The sequence below is a fragment of the Palaemon carinicauda genome, chromosome 11, assembly GCF_036898095.1.
Source record: "Palaemon carinicauda isolate YSFRI2023 chromosome 11, ASM3689809v2, whole genome shotgun sequence".
NCBI classification, from domain to species: domain Eukaryota; kingdom Metazoa; phylum Arthropoda; class Malacostraca; order Decapoda; family Palaemonidae; genus Palaemon; species Palaemon carinicauda.
This window is the reverse complement of record NC_090735.1, coordinates 75273838-75294751: the sequence shown is the minus strand read 5'-3', so window position 1 is coordinate 75294751 and position 20914 is coordinate 75273838. Positions and strand designations below refer to the sequence as shown.

The window sequence follows — 20914 nt, the reverse complement described above, 5'->3', positions numbered from 1 at the left end:
CAAATCGCCTGAAATTACATATAAAAATCCAACTATATATCATTTTAGTGAGATCGGTATTATTCTATGGACATGAACCCTGGTATTGACAATGGAACAATCTCCAATAGATTTAGTGGATTTGAGAACAAGGCCCTCAGAAGGAAATTGGTAGTTAAATGGTAGGAAAGGATTAGAAATGAAACTATAAGAGAGATTACTCGAGTGCCATATGTGGATGAGATCATGGTGAGTGGTAGATGGAGATGGTTTGAGCGTGCTCTTCGCACTCCCCAAGAGAGATTAGTTTACCAAACGCCCAGCTGGGCTCCAAAAGTCACTAGAAGAGTTGGAAAACCCAAGCCTAAATGGCTGAGTATTATGAAGCGTGAGGTATGATATGATAAATGGAGAAGTACTGATTTAAAAGCTCAACATAGAGACGACTGAAAAAATCTAACCGATGCCGTTTGCATCAACAGGTGTATGATGATGATGATGAGGATGATGGTATATATATATATATATATATATATATATATATATATATATATATATATATATATATATATATATAAATATATATATATATATATATATATATATATATATATATATATATATATATATATATATATATATATATATATATATATATATATATATATATATATATATATATATATATATATATATATATATATATATATATATATATATATATATATATATATATAAAATCTTGCTCGAGGGTACATTCGGGTACACAATTCTACCTTATTTCTCATCCTTTTTTCAAGTTTCTATAGTTTATATAGGATATTAATGTTAATGTTCTTTCACTTCAAAATATTCTATTTTTCTTTGTTTCCTTTCCTAATTGGGCTATTTTCCCTGTTGGAGCCCCTGGGCTTATAGCATCCTGCTTTTCCAATTAGGGTTGTTGCTTAGGAAGTAATAATAATAATAATAATAATAATAATAATAATATATACTCATATTATGTAAACTTGCTACTGTTTTTTTTCAGAATGATGGTTATAATAGTAATAATGCAAAATGCTTGGATATTTCATTATCAATTGCAATGTGCTACGTAGCTACAGAAGGTATTTCTTTGAAGATATTTCAATATAAAACTTCAAAATCTTTAAGAAGCATGAGATTCGTGTATACTAGAAAGCATACACAATAACGATAACTCCCATACAAATATTTTGGCAAGAAAGGAGTAACTTATTTGTTAAAGTAATACGCAATGAAAGTCATTTAGGAAATTGTCAAATATAGCATTCGTGGGGGACTATTTCCATGTTATCAATCACCATAATATAAACGCAATGAAACACTTGACTTTAAATGTACTTTTTGACGATGAATTAAAAGTGAGTTTGGTTCTTTGGTTTTCTTAATAAATCAATCAAGAAGATAAAAATCCCGTTATCTTTATATAACCAGGCATTTTGCACTAAAACACACTAAAAACATAAGAATAAATATATTATTTTATAATTATGTACAACACTTACGCACTTCAAACTATCCAATCGTGTATGCCATCTTGTTAAGATAATACCTGAGACTGCTCACGCAAGCAAGAGCTTAAGCCTTCTGTTATCTAGCGGTCTTAATTTCAATCTAATATAGAAGCTCAAATCAAACATATAGCATTACGTAACACCGTGTTCAATATTCATTTATATAAATAGCGTTTCAGTAATACAGCTGTACAATTAAGAACAGGTAACCCTGAAGGGTAAAATCTGGTCAAATATTTGAAACACATCATCATCATAATCATCTCCTCCTACGCCTATGGACGCAAAGGGCCTCGGTTAGATTTCACCAGTCGTCTCTATCTTGAGTTTTTAATTCAATACTTCTCTTTTCATTATCTTCTACTTTGAGCTTCATAGTCCTTAGCCATGTAGGCCCAGGCCTTCCAACTTTTCTAGTGCCTTGTGGAGCCCAGCTGAACGTTTGTTGATCTAATCTATGTTGGGTTGTGCGAAGAGCATGCCCAAACCATCTCCATCTATCCCTCATCTTGATCTCATCAACATATGGCACTCGAGTAATCTCTCTTATAGTTTTATTTCTAATCCTGCCTTGCCACCTAACTCCTAATAACCTTCTGAGGGCTTTGTACTTCTACTAAATCTATTGGAGACTGCTTCATTGTCATACCAAGACTCATGTCCATAAAGTAACACCGATCTCACTAAAATGATTATATAGTCTAATTTTTAGATGTATTTCAAGCGATTTGATTTCCAAATTTTACATAACCTACCCATTGCCTGATTTACTTTTTTCAATCTTTCACTAAACTTTAAATCTAAAGATCATAGTTCCTAAATACGTGAATGATTCTACCTCATTAATCCTTCAAAAGATATTTCATCTTCCATTGCATATTCCGTTCTCATCATCTCTGTCTTTCTTCTGTTCATCTTCAGCCCAAACTCGTAGGATATTTCATTCATTCTGGTAAGCAAGCATTGCAAATCTTGTGGTGTTCTGCTAACAAGGACAGCATCATCAGCATACTCTAGGTCTACTAAATTCCTATCACCAATCCATTCCAATCCTTCTCCACCATATCCAACTGTTCTACTCATTATAAAATCCATGGGGAGGATAAACAACATAGGTGACAACACATTCCCTTACTCCGCTGTTCACTGGAAATTCATTTGATAAGACTCCATTAACATTAACTTTGCACTTGCTATGCTAATGAACAGACTTAACCAAATTTACACATTTAAGAGTAATTCTATTATAACGCAACACCCTCCACAAATTGGTCAGTGCGCGCTATCAAAGGCTTTTTCATAGTCCAAAAAGGGGATCAAAAGTGGATTTCTATATTCTATGCATTGCTGTACACCATGTCTAAAATGGAAAATTTGGCCAGTGCATCTTCTACCTTTTCTAAATCCTGCTTGTTCATCTCTCAGCTTTTCATCAATCTTTCTCTCAAGTCTCTTTAGAATAAGCATACTATATATTTCCATAACAACTGACGTAAGTATGATGCCTCTGTAATAATTGCAATCAGTCAGGTCTCTTTTTATTTTTGCCATTTTCACCAATACAATCTTGTTTTGTTATTATTGAAGGCTATTTACAAAGGGTCGTTTTTTTCTCCATTAAGTACTCTTTTTATTAAATCCGGAATTATACATAATTAACAATGTTCTAAGTCACTAGTGGGCCACGACAAAAACGTTGGTTTTGAAGTGACACAACATCATAGAGAGAGAGAGAGAGAGAGAGAGAGAGAGAGAGAGAGAGAGAGAGAGAGAGAGAGAGAGAGAGAGAGAGAGAAGAGAAGAGAGAGAGAGAGAGAGAGAGAGAGAGAGAGAGAGAGAGAGAGAGAGAGAGAGAGAGAGAGAGAGAGAGAGAGAGAGAGAGAGAGAGAGTGTTTACATAATTTTTCAAAAGTGACAGAAGCTGAAAATTTTCCAACCCATTTGTGCTAATGGCAAAAAGAGACGTTAGACTGTCGTAAGCAAAAGCATGAGGACTATCACTGAATGCGGAATCTACTATAGACAGACGAAAACGTTGATTTTATGATCTCTCACGCAAGAAATGGAGTTGGGGTCATAATAGGTAATAGTTGGAAAGATAAAGTGGTACGTGTAAAGAAAATAAATGATAGTCTTTTAAAGATCCGAATGATAATAGGGAATCAGATAATAAATATAATTTCAGCATATGTGCCCCTAAATGTATTGTCAAGAAAGAGAAAAAGAATGATTTAGACAAGAGTTTGAGGCTGCTATTATATCAGTGAAAGAAGAAGAGAAGCTAAATATAGGAGCAGATATGAATGGCAGAATGGGAGGAGAAGGGATGGATATGAGGAGGTACATGGAGGCCATGGGTTTGGAATTAGAAATGAGAATGGGGAGTATGTCTTAGAGATGGCACACAGTTTTGAATTTGCATGTATGAATACCTGGTTTCAGAAGTTGGATATATATCTGATAACCTACGAAAGTGGAGGAGTGGAAAGCCAAATTTACTACTTACTGGTTAGAGAAGCAGACAGGAAAAAATTGATTAACTGTGTTAAGCAACATAGACTAGCCAAGAAGAGAAGGGGGAGATCTAGAATTAAGGTTTGGGACATTAAAGGATAAAAATGAGAGAGAGAGAGAGAGAGAGAGAGAGAGAGAGAGAGAGAGAGAGAGAGAGAGAGAGAGAGAGAGAGAGAGAGAGAGAGAGAGAGAGACTGGAAAGGTTGAACGGAGGAATTAGTGGAGGAACCAGCGGATGTGTCGAAAGGAGAAAAGTGGCGGTGAAACAGAGGTGCAAAAAAAAAAAAAAAAAAAAAAAAAAAATCAAAGGCATTCAAGGCTAGGACAGTAAGACAGGCACAGGGAGCAGAGGAACGGTACAAATAATAGGGAAAAAAATCAAGGAGGTAAGTAAGCACAGCTATTGGAAGAGCAGCAGAGCAGTTAAATGAAAGGGTAGGAACAAAGGAATGAGAAAAGGATACCTATAAGATTCCAAACATGAGGAAAAGACAAAGGCAGGATTTGGGGAAATTGGTAGTAGAGAGATGGAAATATATTGCATAGGGATGATGACATTAAGAAGAGATGGATAGAATATTAAGAGCAACTATTGAATACTGAAAATTAGAGAGAAGCTGGGAAAAGCACAATGTGTGTGTGTGTGGGGGGGGGGGGGGGCAGTGATAGAGATAAAAAGTAGAGAATTGAAGCGGGGCATTGAGTAGAATGAAGAATAGTAAAGCACCAGATTCATCAGAGTTTTAAATTGAAGTGGGCACGATACAAGCATACTAGCGACAGAGAGGGACGAATGCATGCTGGATTTATTGAGAGCAATATGGGAAGAGGAAATAATGTCTAAAGACTATGAAAAAGTCTAATGGTATCTATAGTCAAGCAGAGAGGTGACATCATGGAATGCAGTAACTACAGGGGAATTAAATTAACAAAACATGGTTTGAAAGTATTAGAGAGGGTACTACACGAGAGATTGAGAGAGATTGCAAAGATTAGGAAGGGGCAGTATGGATTCATGAGGGGGAGAGGGACTGTGGATGGCATCTTTATAGTAAGACAGTTACAGGAAAAGAAACTAGATTGGAAACCAGAAGCTCTTGTGACTTTGTAGATTTAGAGAAGGCTTATGGCAGAATACCAAGAGAAGTGATGCTTTGGTGCTTAAGGAAGAGGAAAGTCCCAGGGAAGTGGGTTAGAATGGCAGAGATGATTTACAAAAGAACAAGGACAAAAGTAATAACAGCTGTTGGCGAAACAGAAACCTTTTAAGATAGGATTGGATTACATTAGGGATCAGCATTAAGGCCATTTTTATTTAAGTTGGTCTTGGCTGTGTCAAGTGAAGGGATCAGATATGAAGAGTTGTGGGAGTTGCTATACGCAGATGATTTGGTGATTACTGCTGAAAATTAGGAAGAATAACAGAGAAGAGTGGTAGAGTGGCAAGAGACTTTGGAAAGGGTTGGTTTGAGAGTGAATGTGGATAAGACAGAAGCCATGATTAGTAGTAAGGAAGTAAGGGACAGGATAGCCATATACAAGAGTAGAGGAAAAGCTATAGAACAGGTAGAACAATTTAGATACTTGGGATCTACAATAAATCCCGATGGACAATGTGAGGCTGAAATTGAGAATAGGGTAAAAGCAGCATGGGGAAATTGGAGGGAGGCAGGAAAAGGCCAATCAAGGTAAGAGTCAAGATCTACAGCACAGTGTTAAGACAGTGTTAATGTATGGATCAGACACGTGGGCTTTAAGACGAAAAGAGGAAGCAAAGTTGAGAGAACAGAGATGAGAATGTTAAGGTGGATTATGGGAATGTCACTGTTTGAAAAATTGGAAAATGATGAAATAAGAAGAATGGCAGGTGTAGTGAAGATTACTGAGATGATATGAGTGTCCCGACTGAAAAGGTGTGGGCACATGTTAAGGATGGATGGTGGGGAGGGAGTGAGGAGGGCTTGAGAGGAACCTGTAGGGAGGAGAAGATCAAGAGGGGACAGAGAATTAGATGACGAGATAAGGTGAAGGATGATATGGAGAGAAGAGGTTTGGTGGAAGAGGATGCCTTTGATCGAAGGTATTGGGGACAGCACATCAGGCAACCGACTTCTTAATGTAGGGATAATGGTGGGGGAGAGGAAGACGCACAAACTTAGTAATATTAAAGAAAAATGTTGATAAACTATTGTTAAGTAACTGGCGAGACAGAAAGGATTAAAAGGCATAACAGTCGAGAAACATTTCATCCCGCCTCTCTATAGGAGAAATAGCTCGAAGAATGATACAGATTTGGAAGACAAGGATAGCGAATAAGAAAAGAGAGAGAGAGAGAGAGAGAGAGAGAGAGAGAGAGAGAGAGAGAGAGAGAGAGAGAGAGAGAGAGAGAGATGGCAAGCAAAAGGTATTGTGAGAGGAGTGAGGGCAGTAGGAGGGTATGTGGGATGGAGAATGGGGGAGGGGGGGGGGGGAGGGCTTGAGTGGAATGGGAAAGGAGGATCAGCCCTCTCAAAAAAAAGTAAATGCAAAACTGCAAAGGATTCAAAGGTAGGCATCATCTATTTTTCCTCCCCCACTTCTTTTGCAATCTCTCGGGACCCATTCTGATATTCTTTATGCTCATCTATTATCTGTCATTCTCATTATATGCCATGCCCATGTCCATTTCTTTTTCTTACATGTTGTTAGAATATCCTACCTAAGTTGCCCTTTTTCTGTCTCTTAGCATCACTCCCATTATTATTCTTTACATAGCTCTTTGAGTTATAACTAGTATATGTTCTAAGACTAGTAAGACAAAGGTTTCTTATGCATAAGGTAATACTGGTAAGACAATTTGATTCAACACTTTTCTTTTCAGAGAAAGTGGAATTTTACGTTTCATATTCTCATTTTGCTTACCAAAAACTCTCCATCCCATGTTTATCCTTTTAATTTCGGTCTCATGTCCTGGGGAAACTGTCTGCCCTAAGTATGCATATTTATTAAACAATCTCTAGAAGTTCGTCCATAACTCTTATTTTTTGCCTCTGCTTTTTCAGTGAATATTATCTTAAGTTTCATTTTCAGTCCTACATTTCTGCTGTCTCTATTAATTTTCTATCATCTTTAATAATTTTTCACATGATTCATTAAACAGAACAGTCATCTGCAAATTTTAAGTTGTTAGGATATTCTCTATTAATATTGATAACTACATTTTCCCAATCTGAATTTTAAAAACTTCTTGGCATGCTGTGAATAATTTAGGAGAGATGGGGTCTTCCTGTCTAACTCCTTTCTCAACTGGAATTTTCTCCGTATCTTTATGTAGTTTTAGGATTGCTATAGTTTCTGTATATGTTCATGGGTTCTAACATAAGATTCTTCTATTCTTTGTTTTTGATGGAATTACATTACTGCTGAGATTTTGACAGAATCTAAACCTTTCTCATTTTCTATAAATGCTATATATAGTGGTTTATCATACTCCGTTGATTTTTCCATTAGCTGGTTAACTATATGGATATGGTCAGTTGTTGTATACTGTATATGCTTCTTAAGCCTGCCTGCTCTCTTGATTGATTAAAGTCTAGCTGCCTTTATTAAAATAGAACTACTCTGTGGCGCAAGCTCTTGGAAGTGTTACACGACCTTCCCGCCCCACTACCTGCAAGACATAACCCACAGGAACCTAGATAACCTCTCCATAGGTCCTGTGGTGGCTGCACAACATGTGGTTTGATACCTCAGGACTCTTATGGGATAAGTAGCAGGCATTCAAGGGTAGACTTTACCTGGGATTAGTCTGAGATGATTGGTAGAATGATTGGCATCATTTTCCTTCAGCTTCCCCTCTTTAGGGGAACAGGACCTTTGGGACATTGCAAATATGCCTCCTCCATCTGCAGGTAATAACCATATCCTCGTGTAACTTGATGTGTGAGCGAGCGGTAAGGTGATCATTAACAAACACTGGGAATGCAACTAACTTTATTTCAACGGATCTGGAGTTTATATGCAAGCTGTTCCAAGCAAGAATGGAATAAAGAGTCAAATACAATGATTCATGAATATACAGGGTTAAACAGGTTATCAGTGCGAGGGGAGAGCGATATCGATATATTGCATATAAAAACCCTAAATACCGTTATAGTGTAAGAGCGTGTGTGTGTGATACACGTGTGGTACATGGCTCCATCCCTAGAAAAGACATACATGTGAAATAGGGTGCCCTGCTCTGGAGGGGTGCACTGTAGGCAGGTCATCTTACAGGAGATACGCAAGTTTAAGGTGATCAATGAAGACCCAGTCTTTTTTGCCATGAATGTTCAGTAGGAACACCTTCATTGTTTGACGGATCACGAGGAAAGGGTCCATGTAAGGGGACGTTGGCAGTAGCTTCCTAGTGTTTTTGCGCAGGAAAACGTGCGATGTCTTGTGAAAATCTGTAGGTATGTGTTGCTTCGCTGGGGGCTTGTGAGTCTGGTGGCATGGAGTCAATTTTCCCACAACATGACGTAGGCGCTGAAGATTGTCGGAGGAGGTTGTTGACAGAAAAAATTTGGTAGGGACAACCAACGGGTTACCACACAACATTTTAGCTGCTGAGACATCCAGGGTGTCTTTGGGATTGGTCCTTATTCCATGGAGGACCCAAGGAAGGTGAGTAAACCAGTTGGAGTCCTTGCAGCAGGACATCAAAGCTGCTTTGAGGGTGCGATGAAAACATTCAACCATTCCATTGGCAGCAGGGTTGTAGGCGGCTGTCTGATATAAGGTGATTCCCAGGAGACTTGCTAATGATGTCCCCAATTGAGAGATAAAAGTGGTAATCCTGTCAGAAGTAATATGCTCAGGGATACCAAATCTCGCTATCCATCCTCAGAATAAGGCAGATGTACATGAGGCAGACGTTGCTTCAGGCCAATGAGTGGAGCGGTCGATGACGGTAAACCGGTAACGATGTCCTTGTGATGTGGGTATGGGACCTACTATGTCGTCATGAATGTGGGCAAAATGATGATGAGGTTGAGGAAATGTGCCCACTCGTGAATCCGTGCGTTGATGTACTTTTGAAGTTTGGTATGAAGTACAGAGACAGTCTTAATCCTTAGCATCCTTAGTAATGCTGTGCCAAATAAACTTCATCTTCTGTAGCTGTGCAGTACATCAATGTGAGGGATGTAAAAGGCCATAAATTAAATCAAACAGCTGTCAGTGCATGGGAGTAGGTATCCACGGTCTAGGTTTACCAGTAATTACATCACAGAGGAGTCGTCGAAAGGTATGTCATCCCAATGGAGGGATGTGCAGGATGTTCTACATGCTTGGTACTCTATTAAGGCGTTGTAATCCAATCCCAGGTGAATGGGGGCCAATGTGTTTCTTGATACGGAATCAGCAACAGGATTTATTTTCCTAGGAACGTGTTGAAGTGTGCAATTGTATGCAGCCACGGCAGAGATATGTTGGCGTTGTCGGGCGGACCAGGCGTCGGAATGTCGAGTGAAGGTGTGCACTAGAAGCATGTGGTCTGTATAAATAACGAAGGGCGTACTTTCCAAAAAGCAGCGAAAGTGACGGACAGCCAAGTGCACCACCAGAAATTTGCTGTCGAAGGTTAGAGTAGCTGGATTCCACCAGCAACAGTTTTCTGCTGAAGAGGGCCAATGGGCAGGGCGACCTGTTGAACCCCTGTTCAAGTACTGCACCAACAGCAACATCGGTGGAGAGAAGGAAAGGTGCATGAGGCATGGGAAAAGTGAGAGCAGCTAGAAAGGAATGATGTTACAGAAAAATTTAGAAGTATAAAAAGAGCATAGAAATAAATCTAGACTCGAACTTGGGGAAAAGTTTCCACAAGTTCGAGAGCCTTCTTGCCCATGAGAAGGCTTCCCTAAGGAGAAGATAGTGCATGTTGAAGACAAGAAATTTTTTTTAAGGCATTCTCTCAATAAGATGGTTTAAATAGAAAAACACCACTTTTTGGAATAGGTTTTGGGTTCTTTGCATATGGTTTCCTGATGTTTATTTTGATAATGATTTTTCGATAAATTTTTCAAAATGAGGAGTGCCTGTTGTATGCTTCTTTTTATCAGATGATCAACACATACAACCAACATTGTGGGTTTCTAATGTACCATACTGGTTTTTATTTTTATTCTTAACAAAGTTACCTATCGGATTACTAATCTTATGTATATCTATGTATTCAAGGTCATGAAATTCGGATATAAAGCAATCATCGCTGTCACATGAAATTTTGTGACTGCTTTTTCTCTGCTTTTGTTTTGTTCAAAATCATTGCTTTACCAGTTATGCCTTTATTTCAAAATGGATTTATTAATTAGTGCTACTTCTTAATATCATATGGACTCCTATACAGTGCACTTCGACCTCTACTACTTGCTTGGTTGCTTAATTAGTAATGATTTCAGGTTCAGATTCAGAGGCTGGGAGTTGAGCCAATGTTTGTATTTCCGCAACAATTGGATTTGGTGTATCTGCAAGTAATACTACCTGTAGATTTACATTATTATTATTATTATTATTATTATTATTATTATTATTATTATTATTATTATTATTATTATTATTATTATTATTATTTGCTAAGCTACAACCCTAGTTGGAAAAGCAAGATGCTATAAGCCGAGGGGCCCCAACAGGGAAAAAAGGCCAGTAAAAAAAGTAAACAAGGAAAAATAAAATATTTTAAGAACAATAACAACATTGAAATAAATATTTCCTATATAAAGTATAAAAACTTTAACAAAACAAGAGGAAGAGAAATTAGATAGGAACAGTGTGCCCAAGTGTACCCTCAAGCAAGAGAACTGTAGCCCAAGGCAGTGAAAGACCATGGTACAGAGGCTATGACACTACCCAAGACTAGAGAACAATGGTTTGATTTTGGAGTGTCCCTCCTCCTAGAAGAGTTGCTTATCATAACTAATGAGTCTCTTCTACCCTTACCAAGAGAAAAGTAGCCACTGAACAATTACAGTGCACCCCTTGGGTGAAGAAGAATTGTTTGGTAATCTCAGTGTTGTCAGGTGTATGAGGACAGAGGAGAATCTGTAAAGAATAGGTCAGACTATTCGGTGTATGTGTAGGCAAAAGGAAAGAACCGTAACCAGAGAGAAGGATCCAGTGTAGTACTGTCTGGCCAGTCAAAGGACCTCATAACTCTCAAGCAGTAGTATCTCAACGGGGGGATGGAGCCCCGGCCAAATATCACTGGGCAAAGTTAATTACTGTTCATTAGGAACATTTTTTTATTTTAGACGGAATGTACTTTGAAGTACCCATATTTTCTTCTTATATTAAGATCAACCATCTCCACTTGTGAAAGTTCTACCATATCCTTCATGGTGTCATAAGTTACATGTGTTTCATACCAGTTCTGAAGAGGAATTTAGGCTTCTTGTTTAGGTTCACAAATTTGCGTAGTAAGCTCCTGCTGTTTAGTTTTTGGCGACTATTTAAATACATGTGTTTAGATGATGGTTAAAGAATAACGATAGCATTTGCAAAATAAAAAGTTTTGTAGAATTCTAATAGGCAGGCATCTTATTTCTACCTGAGGATGGTATACAAATAGAATTCTCGAGATTATTGGTTTTAGCACCTGCCTATGAATGAGCAGTTTTTGAACTATTACCTGAATCTGGGGGATTGGATACATTACCGTACATTGAATTATTACCTTTTTTTAACTTCACCAGAGGTGATGTGTTCATCATTGACAGTTTCACATATAGATTGTTCTAATTTGCATTGAGGACATTGTCTTCAGTTTGTAGAGTGAATTCCCTTGCATGGCAACAAAATTTGTTTTCTGAACCATGTAGAGGTATCATGGAACTCTGAGCAGGCCAAACATGTTTTATATTACTATATTTTATATTTACATTGCCAAACTCATAACAATTATAATATTGAATTAGTCAAGCGTGAAATATTTTGATAGTGATTTTAAAGTGTCTAATTTTAATATAGTTTTGCTTTTTAACCATAAAAGCAGTAAAGGTAGTAGGTTGAACAGGGCACCGGCCACCCATTGAGATACTACCGCTAGAGAGTTATGGGGTCCTTTGACTGGCCAGACAGTACTGCATTGGATCATTCTCTCTGGTTATGGTTCACTTTCCCTTTGCCTACACATACACCTTTTAGTCTGGCATATCCTTTAGATATTCTCCTCTGTCCTCATATACCTGACAACGCTGAGACTTCCAAACAATTGTCCTTCACCCAAGGGGTTGATTACTGCCCTGTAATTGTTCAGTAGCTACTTTCCTCTTGATAAGGGTAGAAGAGACTCTTTAGCTATGGTAAGTAGCACTTCTAGGAGGACACTTCAAAATCAAACCATTCTTCTCTAGTCTTGGGTATTGTCATAGCCTCTGTACCATGGTCTTCCACTGTCTTGGGCTAGAGTTCTCTTGCTTGAGGGTACACTTGGGCAAACTATTCTCTTATTTCTCTTCCTCTTGTTTTGTTAGAGTTTTTACAGTTTATATAAAATTTTTCTATTTTAATGTTACTGTTCTTAAAATAGTCTCTTTTTTTCTTGTTTCCTTTTCTCACATGGCTATTTTCCCTGTTGGGGCCACTGGGTTTATAGAATCCTACTTTTCCAACTAGGGTTGTAGCTTAGCAAGTAATAATAATAATAATAATAATAATAATAATAATAATAATAATAATAAAAGGTGCACCTCTTCAGTATATCCTCTCCTGAAAACTCATGGGCATCAATGAAATAAATTATTTATTTGTATGATTTAAAGGTGTGGTGAGGAGAGAAACACTGGATAATACTGATGGAGAGGGTGTAAAACTACTCAATGATACTCCCTGAATTGCATTACCAGATTTGCACAGCAGACTAAATCATTATGTTTCGAGTTTCCTTGGGGCATCGTACCAACTATCTTTTCTAAGCTTTCATAGCCCTTGTCTGTATTAGTTGGCATACCAAATTGGATTAGTTATGATCCAAGGAGCCATTTCCTGAACTTCAACCATTCAAAGCAAAGTACATGAGTATAAAGTAAAATTCCCAATTCAAAAATATTTTTAAAAAGGGTAATTTTACTTGAAAGATGTCAGAAAATTCACCTCTTTTCACACTGGAGAAAGCAATCTCTGTTCCAGTAGACTTATAGTTTGACCTCAAACAAATTGCAATAGTTTTTTTTATTGCTGGATATTGTTCAGAGGACCATTTTGAGTTCCTCAATATGACGTAGGACAAAACTGGACCACCTGAAGTACCCTAATTTCCATATATCCCAAATGGTCACCTTTGAGCTCTTAGGGGCTGGTATCTCTTAAACAATAAGTTTTATAACCGATAAATGTATTATAACCAGATAGGTAAGTGACCCCTGGGAATCCAAATATGCCATCAGAATTTGCTGATGTCATCATTTGTGTAAAAAAATGTCATCGATGACTTCCTTCATACAATATGTTATATTCATACAGTCCTTGCTTACAACGTGATGCTTACTTATATTAGTTTGAATTGATATCAGTGGCAATGTCCCCCTCATAATGAGTTACTTTGGGTACATTGGACACCCAATAAATGCATCAGGACTTCGAGAAGTACTTGAGTTAGTTTTAGCTGAAAATGCAGTTGACTACATCCTGAATGGCAAGGCCTATGCTTGGGCTATACGGGGTCCTAAAGAGATTTGTAGAGTACTGAATAAAATAATTCTGTGTGATGCATATGATGTCATGCCACAAGGATACAAATAGTTTGATTTGAAGACATTCAGTACAGGAGATGATGTGCACCCGGATCTCAAAGAGGCAGGCTGGATATCTAATGGTCTTCTTGTGGGTTATATCTATGCCAAAGTATTATGCAACTATGACGTCTTCAAGAGAATAGGCCAGGCCAGGCAGCAACATACGTCAAGAATTTCCAAGTTTCCAATAGGCCACCTGTGGCTACAAAACATGTCTATGGTCGAGCAACTTCAGTTTCCAAAGTGATTTTTATCTTCACTTGGCCTCACTGCAAATATTGTACCTAGCTGCTGCAAGACATTCACACAACACAAACTCTAACCATGTGTATCTGACACATATGCTCAATTTGGAGTAAACGAACCTGGATGTTCTTTGTCAGTTTCAGTCTGGGAAATTTGTAATTCAAAGAACAAAGAGGTTTTGGACAGGTCTCTCTACAGACCTCATTATTGAACAGCTTTAATGCAAACTCTGAAGTTGACTGGTGGATTGACCAGGGGTCATGGCATGGAGGAAGCCCAGAGGATCTGGCAGTTGTTAGCTATGCCGGCAAGTATATCAGCAAATGAGAGCATGCAAAATCTAACAGGGGTCCATTACTGCATCAGCAAATAGCACAAAGATATGTCCAAGTCAAGAAAAAACATGGGACTACAAGGACACTGAAACCCAGAGGATCCGGCAGTTGTTAGCTATGCCGGCAAGTATATCAGTAAATGAGAGCATGCAAAATCTAACAGGGGTCCATTACTGCATCAGCAAATAGCACAAAGATATGTCCAAGTCAAGAAAAAACATGGGACTAACAAGGACACTGACCTGATTTCAAAATTCCTTCAAGACCGAAATCCATTTGTCCATGTCAGACAACCTAAGAAGCATAGCAGATGGAGTTGTATCACACAGTTCAGCAAACCCACATAAAACACAAGTTGGTTCCACCATTCTAAAGAAGATGTCCGGCTAGAATCTGCTCGAAAATTGATTCAAGAAGGCCTACGCCATCCAATTAATGGTTCGGTTAGTGGTTTCTGCAGGAAATGAAACCATTGCCATACTAGTAAATCCATAACTACTGTTTCAGCGTCTACTAATAGTAGCCAACAGTGAGCCAAACACAAGGGGACAATGCTAGCACGAACTTACAAGTTATCCTGCGCCCCTAATTGATGCTCGTTGTTTCATGCAAGAAGCAAATAAGCCACAACTTTTCAACACACTAGAAAACTGTATACCCAGCAGTTAGAGGTGACATACCATATCACATTCATAACTATTATGTACTAAATGGCAGATCACTACTTTACAGAATACCTCGGAAGAAAGACTCCACTTATGAGGAAATCTGTGATCACTATGTCAATTATGTTAAATAGCACTACATGAACGCTATAGTAGAATTTGATGGATAAGTGCATGGCCTCTCTACCAAACAATTTGGTCAACAAGTTTCTTTTCTCATAAAATGCCATTAACTATATAAAACTAACTCTCTCTAGCCAATGCTTTATACACATACTGAAGGAAAGGATGGGTGAAAATGGTATCAAAACCCTAGTGCAGACATTGATGCTGATGCCTTGATTGCAAAAATTGCTGTAAAGTGTTAACATCTGCTTGCACCCATCTGATAGACAAAGAGACCGACTTCTTGAACTGTTGTATTTCTATTGCAGTGATGATAGCAATGGGCTCGTCATCAGGCCAGAAAGAAAGTCTGGGGAGAAGGAGGGGAAGAGGAGAGTCTGAGACATGGTTTGCCACAGAGAGCAGTTGGGGAGAAAATTGTGTCTTGCCAGTTATTTATGTTGTTAATGGATGCAATACAATATGCATAATATTTTGAATAGGGAAAGGAGCGACTGTGAAGAAATTTAAATCCCATATCCTGAAGTTGGCTCAAAAGGGATTAGAGGTACATGACGTATAAAAGTACAGGAATGCACTCTTGTCGTTCTGTGTGGTGGAAATTAAATAAAGAAAGCCTTGATGACCTAAGGTCCAGAAAGTTCTCGGAGAAGGTGGCCACCAGTGCCTGCAGTGTACAGGAACAGACACTACCTCTGACATCCAACACAGCAGGACATCACTCACAGGTCTACTATCAAGCCCAACTTTGGATGGGGGAAAACTATATCCCATGGACTGGGGCTGGTATCTATCAAATGACTGTATGTTGCCAAAGAAGAGGGAATTGCTTCCTGCATCAGAATATCTGTTAAAAGTAATCCTTTGTCAATGCATGGGGATTGTAACACAACGTTGCAGTTACCAGAAAAATGGCTTGGAGTTTTAAGTGTCATACACAGGATGCAAAGAAACACCATGCACTAATAAGGAGGGCATTGCCACTGATACCAATGATGATATATATTTAAACTAATATAAGTAAACATCACATTGTAAGCAATGATTTTGTATGAAGGACATAATTTAAAAGTTTACAGTCCACTGATGAATAACAGCGATAGGGGACAGTGAGAATGCCCTGGCTAGCAGGATAATGCCCAGGAGACTAACCATATATATATATATATATATATATATATATATATATATATATATATATATATATATATATATATATATATATATACATGATCAGCGCCCAAGCCCTCTCTCCACCCAAGCTAGGACCAGGGTGAGCCAGGCAATGGCTGCTAATGATTGAGCAGGTAGACATATAGGGCCCCCACCCCAAAACCCAACATCGTACGTTCATAAGATGGTGAGGGTGCTGACATTACAAGAAACTTTAGAGTTTGAACAGGACTCAAACCACAGTCCGCCGGTCGCCATACAGGGAAATTTCGGATAGGCCAACGCAACCCTAATAACGCCATAAGCAGATTTTGAACATTATTATTATCATTATTATTATTATCATTATTATTATTATTATTATTAGCATTATTATTATTATTAATATTATTATTACAAGCTAAGCTATAAACCCTAGTTGGAAAAGCAAGATTCTATAAGCCCAAGGGCTCCAACAAGAAAAAATAGCCCAGTGAGGAAAGAAAACAAACTACAAGAGAAGAATAAACAATCAAAATAAAATGTTTCAAGAACCATAACATTAAATTAGACCCTTCACATATAAGCTATAACAACTTCAAAATGTCTAGAGAAAGAGAAATAAGATAGAACAGCATGCCTGAGTCTACCCCCAAGCAAGTATACTCTAATTCAAAACAGTAGAAGGCCATGGTACAGAGGCTATGGCACTAACAAAGTTCAGAGAACAATAGTTTGATATTGGAGTGTCCTTCTCCAAGAAGAGCTTCTTACCATAGCTTAAGAGTTTCTTCCCTGGGTCACTTTCCTATCTGGTTATAGTACATTTATCGGGCATGAAATTTATTGTTTAGGAGATATGGGCACCTAAGTGCTCAATGGTGACCATTTAGAATTTAAGAAATTTAGATTATTTCTGGTGATCCAATTTTGTCCTATTTTGTATTGGGAGGCTTGGAATGACCCCCGAACAAGGTCCAAAAATAAAAAGTAACTATTGCAATTTGTTGGAGGTTCGGCCATTTTGGGGCCTAATTTACTGGACTACTCAGGTTAGTAGGGGTCAACATACTAGATGTAAGCCTCAAAACCTTACTTGTCTTTTAAGAACTTCAATTCTGTTCTTATAATTTCTCCAAAAAGATTTAGAAGAGTTGACAATTCTTCACAATTCACATTACAAGCAATGCCCAAACTATATCAAACTCTTACATTTTGATTTGTACAACCAGAATTCAAATCTCCCGTTATCTTGGAGAAGATGGAATGAAAGGGTCGTGCGTGAAAAAGAGGTACGTATATTGAAAGAGTTATCTTGTTTGGTGCTGGAGTTGTCACAATAAAGGGATGATATGGATATAGAAAAGTCAGAAAAACTTTCTTTACCATGAGTACAAGTGGTCGCCAACAGTATCAGGCGTTCACCATGGGATCTACGTGTAGCGGAAATAGTATTAATGATATCTGAAAAGAAGAAAAATTTGGGGGGGGGGGTTTCCAACACCCACATTTTTCTTTTTTTTTTAGATATCATTATAATAATAATAAAAATGAAAAAAAAAAGTTTAAGGGAACAAACACTTTAAACTGTTCGAACCATAAAAAAACCCATTAACCTTTAGTGAAAGTAATTCCTAATTCAATAACACCAGTGAGAACTGATTCCAAAATGTCAGCTCTCTACCCTGCACCGATGGGATGGTACCACCATGATTAGTGGCTCAAGTGTAAGCCAAACTCGCTGCACAGGACTAAGGATATTACAAGAATACACTCATTTCTACTCTAATCATAATGGCCGGCAAACTGGGCAGAATGCCGAGTCTTATCTTAACTCTAAAAACAAACCCACCCGTGGAATCCGAGGGCCAGTTTTTAAGAGGAGATACCTCTGCATATCAATACAGGAATATTATTTATTTTGTTGAAACATTATCAGGCAGTTGACAAAACCACCAAAGTCCCACAAATGGCTTCGAAAATAACTCAAATCCCAAAAATACTATCCTTTTTCAACAATCTAGACAGTGACAAGGGGATGAGAGGTTGACAGCATGTTGGGAGACAGTTGATAAAACATGAAGGAAGTTGAAGTTATAAAGAGAAATAGGAAATGTATTTGAGGAACATTCTGAGTCAAACTGAATAAAAAAGTACTTCCCAGTTCGAAATCCCTGTTGCCCGTGACAATGCTTGAACATGAAATATTGTTTCATGCTAAATCTGAGTGACCTCATCAAAGCATTCTCTTTGTAAGAGGGGACTCTATTGGCACTGCTAAATAGCTGGCTCTGACTTAAATATTTTGCGGTGCAGTAGTCAATTAACCTTTCCTGAATAGTTAAGCAAATGATAAAGTTAAAATTTTTTATAATGATTTCCTACTAATAATACAACTTACCTTTTTCATAGCATTTGAGGTTGCCGAGTTAAGGAACTCTTCTTTGGACATCCACTTTCCACTCTGATATGTAGATGGCCAGGAAACTAGTTGTTTATCTTCTTTCAAATCTATTTTATAAATCCTAAAAAAACAGAAAAAAAACATGCATTTCAATAAGGTTATCCATTACTCAATAAATCTCGAATAATTATGATATAATGCATTATACCTGTTTCAATCTGATAAAAGTTCTTTATCAAAGATTATGGGTAGCTTCCAGAGTTTCTACAGAATATGAAAACTTATCTGTCGATATCTTACTATTTCATTTTTTTTTTTCTGAAAAAGAACACTAAACCTTTTCTAATTAAGTGAATGAATGTAGGATGTAGCCTATGATACGGGCCATGTGCCTCTGTACTGAAGCTGCGGAGCGATTCTAAGGCATCATGAAAAAAAAAAAAAAAAAAAAAAAATTCTAAAGACCATAATCATAAAATAAATATTCACACAATAATGCATAAAAAATATGTACTATGCACATCATTCATACAAATACAGAAATCTAGAAATATACATATTCAAATTATTTTTCATAGATTTCAAATTACATCTTTTAATGCCACAAAAGGCAATATCCTATAGCTTCACTCAAAATCTGATAAAAGATGTTAGACAATGCCCGTATTTCCTGCTAATAAATTTGAAGTGCCCAAAAAATGTTCAACAGACAGTAATCCACTACAATGAACAAAATGGCGCATTGCTATCATCAAAAATATATTTGAATGTGGCAGATATGCTCGATCATCAAGCCTGTTAAAATAAGCCTAACCTTTCTCTGATCGAAGTGAAATTTGTAAATCAGTAGCTATTATTAGCCTAATATTCCAATGTTAATTTACCATCAGAATGCAAAGGTGCCAGCCATCTCTCTTGTCCTTTCCATAAGATTTATGCCATACTTGGTTTTATATGAAATGGAACATTGCAGAAATGAACGATTCTATGATAAAACAAATATGAAAGAACCACTCTTGAACTTGTGGATTGATGAATTGATTAATTGATTAATTTAAAAGTTGTCTGGCATCGTGATATCAAAGTCATTAACACAATATCATTAATCAAGACAATAATAAATCTATTTAAAACAATTAAAACCCAAATAATAAGATTTTTAGAATGTTTTGGATAAGCCAGTTTCCAAAATGAGTTACAAAACATCACCAGTATAATTTACACTCTCTTTGAGAACCTTAGATAAAATCTATCAGCCATCCACATCATCATCTAAGAGATGCGTTGATTTCTAAGATATCCTTTGGCTGGGAAATTCAATTAGAAAATAACAGGTCAACATGACCAGATATTAATCCCAAACTGACTGTATTAACAGCCATTTAGCATTCACGAGTTAGGATAATGTTACCTATAAGTAACCGGCATACCTGACGTGCATGTTATCTGGTATCGTTGCTTTGTGATTATTTACATAATTTAATGAAGTCCAGCTTTCAAAAGAAATAAAATTCTAAAAACTAGAGCCTGTCCAAGAACCTTGGCAAGGGTAACCTAAACCTGTCTTCTCTACACCGATCCTCTAATCAATGAGCAAATCCCTCAGAGTCAAAGGGACCATGCAATCTCCACAAAATGGCATCAAATATTGAGGAATGAATGAATGATTAAGTTACCTAGTACTGTATAATAGCTACCTACACTACGGTCTTTGTTAGTGATGTCTATTAAAAGGCTACATTTTTTATCACATGTATTTTTAAAACATAGTACTTATGCTACAAACTGCAAAAAACATTTATCTTGCAGACTACCAGCTTCTGGGGTGTCTTGATTATCATTTTCAAAAGGAGGTAGATTAACCAGCACAAAATGGCAAATGGAGAATATATCACATATTAAGAAAAAAATATATTTTTCTAACTATATAAACCCAAGTCCTGTAACAGGAGTTTTATTTCAGAGAAGATGGAAATTGGGCTGTTAAGATTTTATAATGAAGTGTCGGCAGTTACAGAACTTACAGGCGGGTGGTAGGGAAGGCCCCACCCCCATCTCCCACCCAGATATGTGAGCAACCCCTTTGACCTTCACCTAAGAATTGTGGGAAGGATAACGCTGAAATCGGAAATCGAGCTAAAAGGACTCTTTGCACGTGATAGAAGTGTTTGGGTAAATTTTGTAAATTACAGTTATAAGAGGGTTG

The 20914-nt window shown here is 37.3% G+C and overlaps 1 protein-coding gene across 3 annotated transcripts in view; it reads right to left on the bottom strand.

The window, feature by feature from the left end:
* LOC137650072 (adenine DNA glycosylase-like) overlaps positions 1-20914 on the bottom strand; it is a 476996-nt gene that overhangs the window by 120527 nt on the left and 335555 nt on the right. For all 3 annotated transcript variants that reach the window (XM_068383131.1, XM_068383130.1, XM_068383133.1), the window contains exon 10: positions 18706-18829. In XM_068383131.1, the coding sequence (XP_068239232.1) occupies positions 18706-18829 (124 nt within the window). The remainder of the gene's footprint in view (positions 1-18705; positions 18830-20914) is intronic.